The sequence below is a fragment of the Solea solea genome, chromosome 18, assembly GCF_958295425.1.
Source record: "Solea solea chromosome 18, fSolSol10.1, whole genome shotgun sequence".
NCBI classification, from domain to species: Eukaryota; Metazoa; Chordata; class Actinopteri; order Pleuronectiformes; family Soleidae; genus Solea; species Solea solea.
In genome coordinates, this window is record NC_081151.1 from 22,211,817 (window position 1) to 22,230,207 (window position 18,391).

General features: G+C 44.5%; 1 protein-coding gene across 2 annotated transcripts in view; it reads left to right on the forward strand.

Annotated features, from left to right (window-relative positions):
- Positions 1-18,391, forward strand: part of LOC131444425 (fibroblast growth factor receptor 3-like) — a 37,825-nt gene that overhangs the window by 16,102 nt on the left and 3,332 nt on the right. The window contains exons 3-4 of one of the 2 annotated variants that reach the window (XM_058614720.1): positions 7,768-8,031; positions 11,414-11,479. In XM_058614720.1, the coding sequence (XP_058470703.1) occupies positions 7,768-8,031; positions 11,414-11,479 (330 nt within the window). The remainder of the gene's footprint in view (positions 1-7,767; positions 8,032-11,413; positions 11,480-18,391) is intronic. The other variant, XM_058614721.1, reaches the window with a different exon arrangement.

Sequence of the window (18,391 nt, forward strand, 5' to 3'; positions counted from 1 at the left end):
TAAACGCTGACCTCGTCTGGACCCGTAGTCCTCATGGAGACCAAAAAACCTGGTCCTAATGAGGCAGGATCCTCATTTTCTGAGGAAGTGGTTAAAGTTCAGGCCTAAGATTTGGATTTTTGTTGGATTAAGATTAGGGAGATTAGGGAAAACGCTTTGTTTATAAATGGAAGTCAGTGAGTGTGTGTGTGTGTGTGTTATCAGGAGTCCTGGTCGGGGTCAATAGGTCAAAGTTTAAGGTTTCATTGGCGTCTGCTCCTGCTGAGTCAGCGTTTTGTGAGATAAGATGAATTTTTTTTTAGAAAACTGTGAGATTTGGACGATTTACGGGACGTGAGATCCAAAACAAGCCGCCTTGTAATCAGATTGGTTCCTCCGTGTTGTTTTTTTTGGGGGGGGCGGATGATTATGTTGTATCGTAGCCACACACACACACACACTCTGCTGACATCCTGGCTTTTGTGGGCCCAGCGTCTTACACTTGTCTGCTGAATTGAAACTAGGCCAGTTCGTCTTTGGAATGACAATTACCACGGACCAAACCCTGCACGGTCCTGTACTGAGGGACGAAGAGGAGGAGGAGGAGGAGGAGGAGGGGGAGGAGGTGGAGGGTATGAAAGGACCAAAGACGACTGGACGCTGCCAGGATGCTCTGGACGTACAGTAGCTTCCGATGCTCGTTAATGCAGCCGAGTGGAGGCCAGGCGACGGGAGGGAGGAGGCGGAGCCGAGCTGGAAGCGTCCCGAGGCGGGATGTTTTTGGAGGCGACGTCGTCCATCTTTAAACTTGATTTTAGAGGCTCCTTTGAAACCCGGGGGCGGCTCCGCTCCGTAAAGAAAGGAGAGGCAACAAAAAACCTCCCTCCTTTCTCTCTCCTCCTCCTTGATCTCCACCGAACCATCCCTCCTTTCTCTCTCTCTCTCTCTCTCTCTCCGTCTCCTCCTGGCAGGCTCCGCCGTAACGGTGTGAGGTTGTCAGGCAGGGCCCAGATTAAGGGCATTGTGCGGAGGTATTTACATCCGGCCAAACCATATTAAACAGAGATTAGGGGGCTTTCAGCGCGCATGGCACAACGGTGGAAAAAAAAAACAAAAAAAGAAGAAGCGGGAGCTCTTCCAGGACGAGCCGGATTTACAATCGCTGTGAAACGGAGGAAGAGAAATGTGTCCTTTATGGAGGTGATGGTTTTGGGAGGCGGGGCGGTGGGGGGGGGGGGCCGGGGGTGAGGAACGGATCCTGTTTGAAGGTCATGTGACGCCGAGTGTGCCAAACCGTTGGCAGCTGCTGCAGGTTTGCAGAACACAGTCCAAACCTCCTCCACTGCTTTATTTTAACCTTAAAGTTACCTGTTAATCTTTGACGTTCACCCGTTCACTCATTCACTCATTCACTTTTAATATCTTTTTTTAATCTTTTTAATATTTCACCTAATTATCTTGAAACATGACTCATCATTCAGGGCACACGTGGGCAACATAAGGCCCCCGGGGCCACATGCGGCCCCCGAGCCCCCGTGATGTGATCTAAAGAGACAAAAGACTTTTATTTTTGAAATATTCACAGATAAGGAAACATTATTTTACTACACACACACGTTGCATATAAATAATGGATTTGCTGATTAGTATTTCTTTTAAAAACTTGTAGTTGTGGCTTCATTTATGTCAGTGTGGCCCGAATAGTCTCTAACACCTATTTTAAATCTCACTGCAAACATCACTTCCTGCCGTCCTCGCTGCTGCCTTCACACACACATGCTCGCCAAATTTGGAACAAATTTGAGCTCTCTCTCTCTCCTTTTTCGTAGACGGAGAAGCAAACACCAATTACCTGCAATAAAAAAGCCCATTTATCGCTCAATTGTTTGCCACCGGTTGCCCACCTGGAATCCATCGCTTTCAAACCCACAGATATGATTTAAAAAGAGGTTTTAGCTGCTGCTGCTTTTTCCCCCGACTCCATAAAAGGACCCGTTAACCTCCTTTAACGCAGTCCTGTAATCTCCCGCCGCGTTTATGGTCCTCTCTCAGCGACCTGTTTAAACGTGCGCGGCGGACGCCGCTTTATGCAAAACAGGCCGAGCGAGAGAGGACGTCATCCTGTTCACGGCAGCGGCCGTAAATCAGCCCCGGAGAGGCGGCGGCGGCGACTTTAGAGGACGCTAATGAAATGGAAAAAAAATGGAAAGACAGCGCAGAGGTGAAGCGCTCTCGTGTTTGGAGAAGGGAATAAATCCGTCAAGCTTGCATTATGTTGATTGCGAAAGGTTTTCTGTTTTCTCATTTTACATCACACAAGACTGAAGTATCTGTTCCAAAAGGGGTGAAAAACCAAACTAATTCCAAAAGATTTACTCTTAAAGGAAAAGAAGGAAGGAAAATTAACCATTTTACCCGAAAATCTTTGGATTTCTAACCTGTTTTTAAAGGTCCAGCGTGTAACATTTACATTGTTTATTCAGAAATTGAATGCTTGCTCATATAAGTGTATATATGTATAAAAAATTTGAATTTTGGAGCTGTAGAATAGGCCTTTAATATGCACTTAATGCAAGGGCCTTGCTTTTCTGGGGCAGTTAGTTATCGTCTTAGGACTAAAGTGCCGTTTAGTTATCGTCATATTTGAGTCATCTGAGATGATGTCGACTCAAATCTAATGGGGTTTGTCATCGACTTCGTTTTTCTTTACTCAAATGAAAAGTAAAACACTTGTTTTAAAGAGCGCTTCGATACCAAATCCCATCGTCTTGCTTGTTGTGAAGCAGAAAAACTGTGGCGTCACTGCCGCGGGAATCAAAGGCCTCGCCTCGGCTCGTTTGTCTCATTAAGTCTTTTGTCTCTGCGCTTGTCGACGTTCCTGTTTGATATAAAAGTGCTTCCTGAACAGATCCACCGCCGCGGCGACCCGGTGGCGTCCGACTCGATATCAACATGTAGACATTCCTGCCGTTTCCTCATCCGGCGCGGCATGTGTGAGCTGGCGGCTGCCAGACTTGTGTTTGTGTGTCAGTGTGTGTGTGTGTGAAGAGAGTGGGAACACACACACACACACACACTCTCTCACCGGAACTTTGGTCCAGCTGGAAGCAATGTGTGATATGTACTTTTTGAGTGTGTGTGTGTGTGTGTGTGTGTGCTTGGATACGTACATATGTGTGCATGTAGCTGGGATTTCTAAATGTGGCACTGTGTGTGTGTGTGTGTGTTTGGAGCTGGACGGGCACTCCATAAATCAAGAAGCTCCGCCCTTGCTGCCCTTCTTACCCTCTGGGCTCAGGATCATAACAAATGGCCCTTCAGAATCACATAAAGTCTCTCTTTGAGACGCTGCGGTCGTGCTATCTGCGAACGCGCGCCCACAGACTCCGTCTTTTCTGTGCCTCTGAAGAGGTTTATTTATCCTGGACAAACTTGTCCAGGGGCCGGCGGGCAGACTGTGGCCCCCGGGATGAAAAGGCCTCTTTATGTGGGTAGCGTCTCCCCCCCTCCTCCTCCCCCCTCCCTCCTCTCACTCTCTCTCGCTCACACTTTCTGACACACTGAGCGACTGAACGAGGGAGTACAGGAAGAAGCGTAGGAGCTGTCGCCGTGCCGCGCTCTCGTATCAGGTCGAGGGAGGAAACGCCAATAAAAACGCAGGGCGGTCCGTTTTTTTTACCCAACATTTGGGTATTTGTTTTGAACAAAACTTGAAGTCAAACCTGTTGGAGGTAAAAACATACAGCCTGGAAGCACATCAAACTGTCTGAATGACATAGCATCCATCGCTTCGGAACCAAAAAGAGGAAGTGAGGATAGCTCGCTTTCTCCTTCCCGGTCAGTGCTGGTCTCGGGTTACAACGCAGCGCATCGAGCGTTTGAACCCTACGCTTGATAAATGCTTCATTTTACCTATATCGGAAATAAAAGGAAAGAAAATTCTCCTCCAAACCAACATTTATCTTACAAATGACGACTCATGGGAGATTTACTGCTGTAAAACACAGATTTTAAGGAGTTTATGTGGTTGTTGGTTTCATACAGATCCTAATTTGGCTCCTTCTTTTAAATCAGTCCTTGAAAGAATGGCTATGGAAACAGGCGACTGAGACTGTCTCAATGAGAGATTCATTTCATCAATCTGACGTCTCTCAGATTACGAGATTTATCTTAAAGTGAAAGGTTATTAAGGACTTATTGATCAATAACACCAGAAGTGCTTTCAATTGCAGCCTCTGTGACTTCCGCCACATCATAAATCATACAGTGTTATTATTCTCACTTTACTTTTACTCTCGTTAGAACAAACAAACAAACAATGGAAAATATGCACCTGACGTTTCACTTAAATTAATTAGGAATTGCAAAGCAGCTCATTTGTAAGAAAATCTAAAAACAGGTTGCAGTGATGTTCGTGCACAGCCAGAGGCTAAACAAATGCATCCAAAAATAAAAAGAACAAAACAAAATATCTGTCATATGTTAAAAAATTCAATTTCTCAGGTGTCACACTGGGGGGGGAAAAAGCCCTCTTTTTTTTTGTGGTCGCCGCCAATGAAAAAATATCTCTTTCAGCGTCAGATGCTTCTCTTTGAAATGCAGATTTGAATGTGAGGCTGTTTTGCATAAAAGTGGATTTGGTCGGAAAAGGCTTCACTTTCCGTGTCCAGACTGTAGCTGCCTTGTTCTGCCTCGGAGGGGACGCTGTACGGTGAGGTCACGGGTTTGATCGCCGCCGCGTTTGACAGTTCTTTTGAAAATGTGCGAAAACGAGAGGAATTCATAATATCACTGCTTTAAATGTCTGTGGTTGTTTTTGAGCAGCTGCAGCTGCAGGTGTGAACGTGAACTCAACGTTTACCTTCGTCTGCATGTGAGTAAAGAGTGAAGAAACATCAGCTCACACTCTTCTATATGATAATGGGGCTTAAAGCTGGGGCAGGCGACATGTTTTTGTCAATATTCAACAATAATTCCATACTTTACTATCTGGCTGTACTTGCTACGTAGCTACTACCTGTCTGTCTTACTTCTCTAGCTTGCTAGCTAGCTAAGAAGCCAACAAGCATCTGTTTTAGCTAGCTTTCTAGCTAGCCATTTATTTACCTAGCTAATCAACCAGTTATTTGTCTGTATATTTATCAAACTAAGCTAGTTAGCTAACTAGCTAATTATCTATCCGTCTCACTGTCGGTCTGAGGACGTCTTTGTTGACCCCTCTCATTTCCACCTGTCCACTCTCACTCTTGTTTCCTCATTTTTCTTTATTTAGTTCGTTATGATTCAAAATGACTCAGCTGTTCACCATCGATCGCTAAACGTGCGTCCATTCAGGCACAAAATGGCTGCCTCTGACCCTCATTTCAACTCCATGACTTATTCCTACGTGTAGTTTCAGCCAATGAACCCTCCAAAAAACACACACTGGACCTTTTATCCTTTTTCACAGTGAATACTGAATGTACTAAATGTATTAAATTAAATCAAATAAATTGCACATTCTGTCAGAAATGTCACAATCCGATATTTTATGCAGCTTATTCAGCTCTAATGTTTAGATACCATTGTGTGTGTGAATGTGACGCAGCAGAGCTTTACTGCTCGGCGTCCATAAAGACAAAGTGAGCGATGAGTCTCTGGAGATTATTATATCTAGCTCATAAAGCCCAGTTCCCCCCATGTTAAAGACCTGCAGATATGTTTTCCCTTTTCTTTCTCATGGGGTCATAAGTAACGAGTCATTCATGCTGGGTTTGGATTTATGCTCTCGGCAAACGTCGCCTCCGTGTTTTGCTTAGTCCTGAATGGAACTTTTTGTGTGGCAAAAAAAGGCGGCGGGGGGAAAAAAAACCCCAGAAAACAACAGTGTTGTAAATATAATTGTCAAAGTCAGAGGCCGCGCAGTGCATTTATGACTTAAAATCACTGGTTTTCAACCAAAGAGAAAACACTTCACAACTCATCCATTCACTCTTTCACTTTATTGAATTTAAGACCTGGAACCTGAGAGGAAAGTCTTTTCAGGGTGAGATAAAGCAGGAAGACGAATGAGACGTTTTAATGACTACAGAATACAGTGTGTGTGTTTGACTGCATACATGCTGCACGATGCCCCCCATTAACTTTAACTGTAGCACTACTGTACCAATGTGAGCTCCTGGTACTTTATAGTTTACTTTTCCTCCAATCTGTTTCTTTATTCAAGAACATTAATTATATTATATCACAAAAACGTGAGAAAAGCACTCTAATGTAGTCATTTAGAACACAATGTAAAATAAAACCAGGCTACTTTTGATTTTAAATTGATCATATTTCAAAAGTAAATACCTTGATAATAGAAAATTAAGCTTCTTCATTTTTACTTTCCTGTCCAGAGTTCTTTATTGTTTGATTTTCTTATTATTTCTGCGGTTGGGAGTTTTCATTACTGTTGCCTCACCTACGCTCAAGGACTCACATAGACTAGCAGAGCGAGGAATTGAACCCGCAGCCTTCCAGTTGGAAGACAACTCCCCTCTACCACTGAGCCACCATGGCTCAATCCTAAATCCTAACTTGCTAGGTAGTTTCTTACTTTCTTTGCATTCTTTACTTTCTTAGTAGTGTAGATAACTTGCTAGGTAGCTACTATATGCCTGTCTTACTTCTCTAGCTTGCTAGCTAGCATCTGCCTGTCTGTCTGTCTGTCTATCTAAACAGCTAGCTAAATAGCCAACAAGTTATCTGTCTATCTATCTAAGCAGCTAGCTAAATAGCCAACAAGTTATCTGTCTGTCTATCTAAGCAGCTAGCCAAATAGCCAACAAGTTATCTGTCTGTCTATCTAAGCAGCTAGCTAAATAGCCAACAAGTTATCTGTCTGTCTATCTTAGCTAGCTTTCTAGCTATCTATTTGTCCATCTAAGCTCGCCCTACCACTGAACCACCATGGCTCAATCCTAAATCCTCACTTTTTTAAAATACTTTTACTTCTAAAACTTCAGAAAATGACTTTTGATACGCAAGTACAGTAAAAGTCAAATACTTTAACTGAAGTGATATTTTCAAAAAAAAGTGACTTCAACTTCTACAAAGTCATTTTCTGCTCACATACTTGTACTTTTAATCAAGTATCCCTTTTAGGTACTTGATATAACACTGATTTAGTCCCCGCGGGTCAACAGTGGGTGTATTTGCGGCCGTAAATCACTCTCTTTACACACCTCATTGAGTCTTTCCCATGAATGGTGCGTCTCTGCATTAATGCGTGCGCGAAACAAGCGCGTGTTTTGTACGCTCTGTTGCCGCCCGAGCGAGCAGCTCGTTCAAAGATGTCAGCTTCACACACACACACACACACACACAGACACACACACGTCCTTGAGTGCGTCCTTCGTTTGAATGGCCGCCTCAGACTTGATTGGCGAGCGCGTGGGGTTGACGGCGGTGATGTGTGTAATCAAGGTCTGGAGGAGGAGACTCGTCCGCTTGGAGAACCAGAGGGGACACAAGGGGAGCCAGTGTTTATTTGTCCAGACATGTGTGCGTCCATGTCTCCTGCATCCTCACTGCAGCCAGTAAACATGTTGATTTTTCCTTGGCTCTGAAAGAGCTGGCACACGGGGTCGGTGGAGTGAATGAGCTGGTGTTTGACAGGGAAGGTTGATCTGTGGTCTTCTTCATGCTGGAAAAAAAAAAGTTGTCCTTATTTCTGTCTTTTCTGAGACAGATTTTTTGGTACATTTTACGTACAATTGTCCAAATAATTGATCAAACTTTTTTTTTCCCTTCCCTTCTCGTGTGCAGACTCTGTGTCCAGCGAGACGGCCTTCCTGAAGGACCAGGTCCTCGGCACGGGGGACACCCTGGACATGTCGTGCGAGCTGCGCGACCGCTCGCAGCCGGTCGTCTGGTTCAAAGACGGCGCGGGAGTGGTGGCCGGCAACCGCGTGCAGCTGGGTCAGAGGATGCTGCGCGTCGTCAACGTGACGTACGAGGACTCGGGCGTCTACTCGTGTTGGCTCGCCCACAGCAGCACGCTGCTCAGCAACTACACCATCAGGGTGACAGGTGAGCGAGTGAGCAAGTGAGTGAGTGAGTGAGTGAGGCAACCAAATTGAACAGTTTTATCCACGATCGTTTCACCTAAACAAATTCAAAGAGTTCTAGAGTAAAGGTTCTTGTTTGCCGCATGTGTACCGTGTGTGTTGATGTGGCCCTGCTTCACTGCCGTCTGGACGTCGTCCAGGTGCTACATTTGATACCGCTCCTAAATATCTGACACCTTACTCAAATATTTGAGAGGTGGGGGGGGTGGACACAATAGTCCATGTGTGTTTAAGATGGAGCGGAGGGTGGAGAACAGGATATTATAGCCACATGCTGTAAAAACAGATTTATACGGAGTGTTCGGATGACACGGGAAGCAAAAGCGTTTATTTCACTTCCAATTTTGCTCCTTTTGTGGAAAGAAAACGGGTTTTGAAGGAACTCCTGAGCGATGGATGATTTTGTGCTTTTACATCAGTGATGTCGGTTGTGTCCTCCTGCAGCCTGGAGCTGACGCGTGGATCCAGGAGGGGGTTGAGTTGCCCAGATGATTTTCTTCCCGGCTTGCAGCCACACACGTGCATCTGTGTGTGTGTGTGTGTGTGAGGGGGGAGGTTGGGAGCGAGTGAACTCTCTCATTTCTTGCCGCCCCATCTGTTTCCAATGATGAAGTGTTTCGAGCTAATTGCTTTCTAATTGGTTGTCAATAACAGTTTCAGCTGGTGTCCGTGAGTTTTACGGGAAAAGTCGCCACTTTGAAGCTACCGCTCGCTCACTCCCTCCTCCCCTCCCCTCCCCTCCCCCCACAACCCTGTTACAGCTCATTTAGCATCACAAACTTCACTCATTCGCTCATTCGATCGTGAATTTCACCTTCGACAGACGACGCTTTAATGTAACTTTGCTGCCGTTTTCTTTTCGTCCTCGTTGCTACAGAACATGAAGCCTTTTATGTGAAGGCGGCGCTGATGCAACCGTTCAGAAATACTCGTGAACAGTTCCCCACAGGGCGCAGTCAGAGTGTCCGTCTCCACTGGAGCTGCTGCAGTCGCTTTAAAAATGTATACGTCCTTGGTTTTTGTGTCTCACCCGTCACTTAAACTACGTCTTAAACTTCTTCTTCTGTATTTTCACGTTCACTGTGATCTGCGACGATCGCCCTGAAACACATACTCCCAGAATGTTGCTGCCGTCGCCTCACGATGGAATAATTCTAGGGCTGAAACTTTGTATATTACGATTGTGGATTATTTAATTAAAATTAAAAATCTTTTGTCCATGAAATGTAGGAAAATGTTGAAAAATGCCGTTCAGTGTTTACCAAACCTGGAAATCACATTAAAAAAGAGATTAAAAAACGCTCGCATTCTGAGATTAGAAAACGCTCGCATTCAGAGATTAGAAAACGTTCACATTCAGAGATTAGAAAACGTTCACATTCAGAGATTAGAAAACGTTCACATTCAGAGATTAGAAAGTGAACGTCACTCATTCACTTATTCACTCACTCACTCATTTACTCACTCATTCACCCACTCACTCATATTCATTCACTCATCCACTCACTCATTCGCCCACTCACATTCACTCACTCACTCACTCATATTCATTCACTCTCTCTCACATTCACTCACTCACTCACTCATTTACTCACTCACTCCCATTCACTCACTCACTCACTCACTCACTCATTCATTCATTCACTCACTCACTCACATTCACTCAGTTCATCATTGTTGGCTTTGATTCTTGTGTCAGATGTCGTGCTCATGACTCTTCACTCATTCACTCACATTCACTCACTCACTCACACTTAGACATTTCTTTTGCTAAATGTTGGAGATTAACAGGGATTTTTAAGTCTTTTTAACGTTAATCTACAGTTCATCATTGTTGGCTTTGATTCTTGTGTCGGATGTCGCGCTCATGACTCTTCACTCACTCACTCATTCACTCACTCACTCACATTCACTCACTCACTCACACTTAGACATTTCTTTTGCTAAATGTTGGAGATTAACAGGGATTTTTAAGTCTTTTTAACGTTAATCTACAGTTCATCATTGTTGGCTTTGATTCTTGTGTCGGATGTCGCGCTCATGACTCTTCACTCACTCACTCACTCACTCACATTCACTCATTCACTCACTCACTCACACTTAGACATTTCTTTTGCTAAATGTTGGAGATTAACAGGGATTTTTAAGTCTTTTTAACGTTAATCTACAGTTCATCATTGTTGGCTTTGATTCTTGTGTCGGATGTCGCGCTCATGACTCTTCACTCACTCACTCACTCACTCACATTCACTCATTCACTCACTCACTCACACTTAGACATTTCTTTTGCTAAATGTTGGAGAATAACAGGGATTTTTAAGTCTTTTTAACGTTAATCTACAGTTCATCATTGTTGGCTTTGATTCTTGTGTCGGATGTCGCGCTCATGACTCTTCACTCACTCACTCACTCACTCACATTCACTCATTCACTCACTCACTCATTTCTTTTGCTAAATGTTGGAGATTAACAGGGATTTTTAATGTTTTTTTAACGTTAATCTCATCTAAATCACATTTCAGTCTGGGCTCAGCTCGTACCAGGATCTATCAGTGATGGAAAAGCAAAAATAAACCCAGCAGAGTTGAGCGAGCTGCAGCGGAGTATCACTGACGTCCGTCACAGTAGGAAAACTCACGCGTGCAAATTATTTTTCTTGCACTTGAACAGAACGATGTTGTTGAAAACGCTCCCGTGAGCTTTATTCTGACAGCTTACGTCACACGAGCAGTGACGGAGCTCAGGACGAGTGTCGCCGTGGCTTTTATTGAGAAAAGGCACGAGTCAGGAGTTTCAGGAGTTTCAGGAGTTTCAGGAGCAGTTTCTGGCTCAGCGGGGGCCGCGGAGGTAACAGCTGGCCCTCGTTATCCACGACTGCGGCGCTGAACCAGAGCGTGTCAAGGTCACGTCGCAGAGATGATGACAAAGCTGCCGCCAACAACGTGCGATCCGGCCAATCGAAACAGTCGTATCTGTGGCGGAGGAGTGGTCAGGCGGCGGTGTCTGAGACTGAGTGTGTGTGTGTGTGTGTGTGTGTGTGTGTGTCACACACTGCAGCTCTAATGACCCTCTCATTTTCACCGCCTGTGGAAATGTTTGGGTTGTAATATCTGAGGACGCCGCCACGCTACAGAGAACTGTAGCCTCATTCATGCTTTTCTCAATGACCAGTGTGTGTGTGTGTGTGTTTGTGTGTGTGTGTGTGTGTGTGTGTGTGTGTGTTTGTGTGTGTGTGTGTGTGTGTTATCTGATGGTTGTCGTTCGCGCAATCAGACGTTTTTCATCTCGTCTCCTTTTCGTCCGAAACGTTCATTTCTAATCCCGACGTCTTCCTCTTCCTCCAGATTCTCTGTCGTCCGGTGATGATGAAGACTATGATGAAGATCCAGAAGATGCAGGTAATGGAAATGGTGAATTCCTATTTATCCTTTTTTGTTTGAAACCCCACAACACCACATGTTGACTCTCAGATTCCTTCTGACTTTGACGACCGCGACCGACCTGTTGTGACGTTTATTTTGGCAAATTTGACGAAGCAAAGATGAAATTACGTGGACGAGACACAGGCGGCGCCAACGTGGATATACAATCTATACTTTAATTTTAAATAATAACAATCATTTTCACTCCAAATGTCAAAAAAGGAACTTTTCTGTGAGGTTTTTGCTTTGAGGGTTTATTAAAAACCACGGTTCTTGTAGGGTTAGAAGCAGAAACTGCGTCTCCTGGAGTTTATTTGAACAAATATCACAGACGCTGCCTCTTAACGACTTAATGAAGTGGAATTATCTTGTGTTTGCTTCAGGGATTGAGCTGTTGTTGCCTCCCTGTGGCTCATTAGCAAGATTTAATAAGCCTGAAGTCTGAGGTTGGCCTCAGTGTTTCGCTCTGTTGTCTCCTCATGTTATTTATGGGATCAGTGTAATCTGATTTAATCTGTGTTTTAGAGTCCGAGTTCCTTTCACTTGTTACAAAGATGGCAATGGTTTGTCTAAGGCTGGATTTCTACTTAAGTTCAATCTCAGCTGGATATGATTCTAGAAATATAAAGATATGGTGCTCACATTAACCTGACCCTTAACTTAACTATAACCCCTAAACCTGACCCTTAACTTTACTATAACCCCTAAACCTGACCCTTAACTTTACTATAACCACTAAACCTGACTCTTAACCTTACCCTAGCCCCTTAACCTCACCCTTAATGTAACTATAACCCCTAAACCTGACCCTTAACCTCACCCTTAATGAAACTATAACCCCTAAACCTGACCCTTAACACAACCCACACCCCTTAACCTAACCTTTAACCTAACCATAACCCCTTAACCTGACAACAAACCTGATCCTAACCCCTTAACATAACCATAATTTCCCCCTTAACGTAATCATATTCCCTTAACTGAACCTTTAACCTAAACATAACCCCTTAACCGTACCCTAACCCCTTTACCTCACCTGTAACAAAACTCTAACCCCTTAACCTGACAATTAACCTGACCCTAACCCCTTAACCTAACCATAACCCCTTAACCTCACCTCCCTTCTCCCCAGAGCACTTAAATAAAACCTTAGGCACCACACACACACCATGGCAGCGTCCCTCTCGGCTGTGTGTTGAGATCAGAGCAGTTTTGACGTTAAGGGTTTTTGCAGAGTTCAGGTTCATGTGAACAAAGAAACCGGCGAGGGACGTCTCGTGCTCGGGGAGCGCCGCTTACGTGCTCTGTTCTGTTGGATACCACCTCCTCCACCACCTCCACCACCTCCACCACCTCCACCTCCACTCTAGAGAGGCTGACAGCGTCTCCGCCCCTCAGCTCGTTGCCTTTGCTGAAGGTGAGACGCAGGCCGTCAAAGGCAGACGAGGAAATGATGGATGTGTCGGTGAAAGACGAGGAGATGTGAGGATCAAAGTAACACGAGGGAAACTATAGAACAATACATTTAAGTAGCTTTAATAGCGGCGCTGGAATAAGACAAGGATTTGACTAATATAACGACTGTATAATCATTAACGTGAATGTTCAAAGAAGAAAGATTTGCTCATCAATCACCGGCAGACTCACTGTTTCAGCCCTAATGCTCTGTCTCCATCATTACTGTTTCACCTCATCAGTTATAATTTCAGCTCCAGTCTTTGACAGGATGCAGTAAAGCACGCATTAAAGGGACATTTTCACTTCACAGTACGAAAGAAATGACACAAAATAGCCTAAAAATCACAGAAAAAGCGCAACAACGGGTGAAAATACACCAGAAAAACTCTTTTTAATTAAAGATATAAGATTAAATGTCTGGATTTGAAGTTTAAAAAGTGTCCCCTTATGTCGTCGATTTCCAGTAATCTATAATCTCATCTGAGTACGTCAAGAAATCACCTCACAATTCTCTAAACACGGAACTCTCCAACATTAAATCACTTAAAACGCTGCCGATTTAAGAGTGTGATCTTGCATTTCCATCACCTTCATCATCATCATCATCATCTCTTTTCCAGGGAGATTATGAGAGAGAAAGACGCTTTCGTCGTGCCCTGAGTCATCCGAGCAAAGATTAAGTGAAAACCCAGAATATCTGTTGAATTTGCAGTTTCACTTTCAGCCTGGAGTGTTTTCTAAACGGGCCACGGCGGCGGCGGCGGCGGCGGCGGCGGCGGCTTATCCTGCAGACAACCTGAACGCCAGTAAATAGCCTCAGACTGCCAGACTTAATCTCTGCATGTAAGTCTGCCCCATGACATACGAGGCTCCTATTTCCCGGCCAAAAGGAGATTTGGATTAGCCCGCATCTCTGCTTAATGTTCACTAAGCCACCGCTAATTAGCTGGGGCTGTAGCAGAGAGAGCGAGACGCAGCCATGTGACGAGCCACGCGGCCCGGACGCGGAGGAAGAGCGTCCACATGTCCACATGTCCACATGCAGAGAGGACGCACACTGAGGCGCGGAGATGGTGGAAAGATTGTGGCTGTTAATGGGCGACAGAGAGGAGGAGACTGACAGACAGACAGAAAGAAATGTGAGACACTTTGAGGAGTTGAGTCACTCGGCGCTGGAGCTGCCAGCCCCAAATGATGCCGCTGGCCCACAGCTGACTGTTCTCAGAGGAGAGACAGACAGACAGACGGAGGGACAGACGAGCCCGCTGCAGTCATGAGCTCATTCTCCTCCTCCTCCTCCTCCTCCTCCTCCAGAAACACTCAGCTGTCTCCCTGTGTCCCTGTGGAGGGGAAAAGACAGAGTAGAGACGCCGCCGCACAAACGACATTATCGACCAGTTTGAGAGATTGAGAGTAGATTTGTCTTTTCACTTCTCCTGGAGGAGAGAGACAGAGAGAGAGAGAGAGAGGGAGACGGTCGCCTCTCGGTGGAACCCTGATCTCACCCGACGTTCAGGCAACAGCTGCAACGTAGCATGTAAATGGCATGATGTCACAACGCGGTCCTAAACTGACGCTGTTCGTTAAGAACATTCACAAACGGCCTTGAATACGCTTGAGAACAGTCACAGGGTAGCCTGTAGTCGAGCGGTCTGCAATTGGGCTTTGTAACTGGAGGGTTGGTGGTGTGAATCCCTGCCGGATCAAGGGCTGAGATCCCCAGTGCTCATTGTGGATTGGATGCTCGAAATTGACCCCGCTCACAGGAGGGGACACGTTCAGTAATGGTCCCTTCAGACCTGAATCCACGCAGGAGTGAACAAATGAATTCTGGCACAATATCCTAATATAATAAGAGGTGAACGCATGAATCTCTGGTTTCAAACGCAGCTTTCGGTTTAAAACGAGGGGAAAAAACAGCGTTGGAGATTTGCAAATTGCAATTTCGAGTTGTATCCTCATGATATTAACTTAAATACTATAAGTAAGTGAACAATTATGTGCGATGACTTCCTCATACACATTTCCTGCTGTCATTCTCTTGGACTTGTTTAAATAATCTGTTAGAAATCTAATCCGATGTGTCCATAAAGCACATTTAAAACCACCAAATTGCTGCACAGCAATAACGCGAAACATAAAAATAAATCAAAAGTAACACAGAGAACGACATGAGACGAGATGTCCCTAATGTCCCTAAAGGAAAGCCCGGGTGAATAGAAAGGGCAGTGTGTGTGTGTGTGTGTGTGTGTGTGTGTGTGTGTGTAAAGGGAGGAATGTTAACAGTGCCTAATCTGTGCTGTGCTGTGCTCCCGAGCTATGCAGCCTCGTTGTTTACCCTGGCAGGAGAGCAGAGAGCCGGACGCCGGGGCCGCGCTCCGCTGCTCCTGCAGCTCTGTTTGTCCAGCGTCCCCGCAGGCCCCGCCTTCAAAGGGCCCCACTGTAATCTGTCATGAAATCTGCTCTATGTGCTCGCAGGCGTCGGCGAGGGCAAATGACACCATTATACAATTAGACCAGCACCAGCCCCAGATCGGTGTCTGAGCGCTGCAGGACTCGGCGGCGCGTCCTGCTGCAGCTAATTGGTGCCGCGCTGGAGTTACAGCGACACAGTCGGGAGACGGTTAACAGAGAGTGTGTGTGTGTGTGTGTGTGACAGTGTGTGTCCTGCAGAGTATTTATGCAATTTTAATCTGCATCAAGATAACACATAATGACGGTCACATGCCAGAAAGAACGAAAGAAAAAAGCTTTGTATTGCAAGAAAATCAATCATTAGAAAAGCTTCCTGGAGATTTACCAAGAAACCATTACTTTCTTTTGTTTTGGCCCACACTGCCCAACAAATCCCCTTCAAATAAATGACTATTTATCTTATAATTATGACTATTATTATTATTATTGTTGTTTTTATTATTATTATCATTATCATTTTCATGATAAGGAAAAACATTACTGTGATTAAAGAAACCGAGAAACACAGAATGTGAACAAAAAGGTTCCAATATATCCTGTACGATCTTTATCATTTCAGTTCTTTTTAGCTCTCAGCGCTTCTCAGTTTATCAATGGTTACGAATTTAAAGGCACAATGATACCCAACTAATGTCAGAGCTGGGTATCATGGGCCAGAAAGAAAGAAAGAAGGAAAAATCTTTGTTTTACAAGAAAATCAATCATTAGAAAAGTCTGTGGAGATTTACCAAACACTATTGCCCAAACCTACACTGTACACTGGGAAAAAAAAGTCACTATTTTAAATGAAATTGTAAGATGTTTACAGTTTAACAGTGGGTTAAACATTGTTCAAGCACGGGCACTTTTTCAGTTTAGCAATGGTACGAAATAAAAGCCAAGAGCTGCGTATCATCAGCCAGACAGAAAGAAAAAAAGCTTGGTTTTACGAGAAAATAAATCATTAAAAAATGCCCTGGAGCTTCACCAAAAACATGCTAATTTCTTTATTTTGGCTCGTCCCCAAGCTTTCTACACACTCTTATCGACGAAAGTTACAATTTTAGATACCATGCGTGCATATGAAAACATCGCTGCCAGGTCAGTGATGAAAGAAACCTGACAAACATAGGAGGCATTAAAGGTTCAGAACGTGAAAAAACCTTTATTTACACTAGCTAGTGTTGCGCACAAAAACCCAGGTTCCAGTGTGGCACCAGCTCCAAAATGATCTGTATCTTTCCGACCGAACAATAACGATAAATGTCAGTACTTCATTTAAGTGCCTGAATTGCCGTTTAAGCACCATTTAAGCAAAAAGGCATGTTTGCTCTTTAGCAGTTGTATAAAATTAAAGCCAACCAAAATGTTAGAGCTGGGTATCATTAGCCAGAATCAAAGAAAGGGCTTTGTTTTACAAGAAAAAACAATCAGAAAGAATAATTTGGTCCATGAAATGTTGAAAAATGTTGTCTGGTGTTTTTTCAAATGATTCCTCTGTAACACGGAGCAAGAGAACAGAAAAATATCCCTTTTTTGCAGCTGAAAAATCTACATAAACAGATGTATTTAGTATTTAATTAGAAGTCAAAGAGCTGTAAACCACAGGTGAGTCTGTTTCTGTTAGCTTAAATGCTAAAAATGTCCCATAAATGGCAAGATTCACCTCTACCGTTAGCCTGCTAGCTTGCTAACTAGCCTTTGTGCTAATACACCGTGAGCCACATGAGACTGAAGACGGCGATACAAAAGAGTAACACGTCTCCTGCTTATGTTTTAATAAAAATACACAACTCGGAACATTTGAGCTACAGCTAGCTATGGTTTCCATGAGTTTTATAGCCCTGTGAGAGTGAGATGTTGTGTTTTTACTTATTTTATTAATGTATTGATCAGTATGCGAAAATGCAAGGGTGGCTTTCGCAATTAATTAGCTAATTTTAGCTTTTTTGTGGCTCCGAAAATGTGAAACTGGTGGAATTTCCATCTGGTGTTGTAGTCATTTTAACTTCTTACTGCAGGAGAAAACGCCAAAGTTTTGCAGCGTATTGGTGTATGTGTGTTTGAGACAAACATCCACAAACTGAGCAGGAAAAAAAGAGCGTTTTTGTTGTCGGCGCACTGGTACGACCATCAGACACGCCCCACTTCACAAGTAATGGGGCTCAACCATTCCAAACGAGCTTAGGGAGGCAGTAAAGCAACATTACAGATGCTTTAAAACCCCCAAAAAAACAGCAAGAATACGACACATTTTACCCAGAGACCTTGGATTTGGAGTCGCGATTAAGACTTACAGTAAGTAACGTGCGTGTGTGACCGCTCCCTGTCACTCGTTTCCCCAGCCGCACTTTGGGTGTCTGCTATCAAGCATAAAACACAAAAAACAGGAACTCGCTGGTGTATTTTTAGGCTCCGGCAGAGATCTCCCCCCCCTCCACCCCACACCCCCTCTGGTTAACCTCTGCAGCTGACAGGTGGACATGCATGACACTGGAACCACAGAGAGCTGTGGGACGATATGTTATGGTAAACCCCTTTCCACCGTAGTGACAGCACGAACAGCAGCAGGGTTATCTGCTGACCAAGTCACACACCCCCCCTGCACCCCCACTCCTCTCCGCTGAGGAAATACCATCCAGCCCAATTAGACATGGGACGGGATTCCTGTGTTTGCCGGAGTCAAATATCCCCGCGTGGACCCCGGTGCCGTTTATGGCTGCACAATTAGCCCCAAAATAATTGAAATTGCAACGTGACCAAGTGCCGTTGCTTGGGATTAACAGGAATAAATGTGAAAAATGACAATGACGTTCCTTTATATAAACATATTTGAAGTGTATTGCCTCTCAAAGAGCGAGTGCTGTGACATAATTGCCTATTATTGCCAAAAAAAACCACTAAAGAAGAGACGAGGGCTCGGCCCCGGTCTGTTTCACTGACAGGCGAGTTTGTGCAGAAACGCTCGGCAGCAAGCGGTCAGTGAAC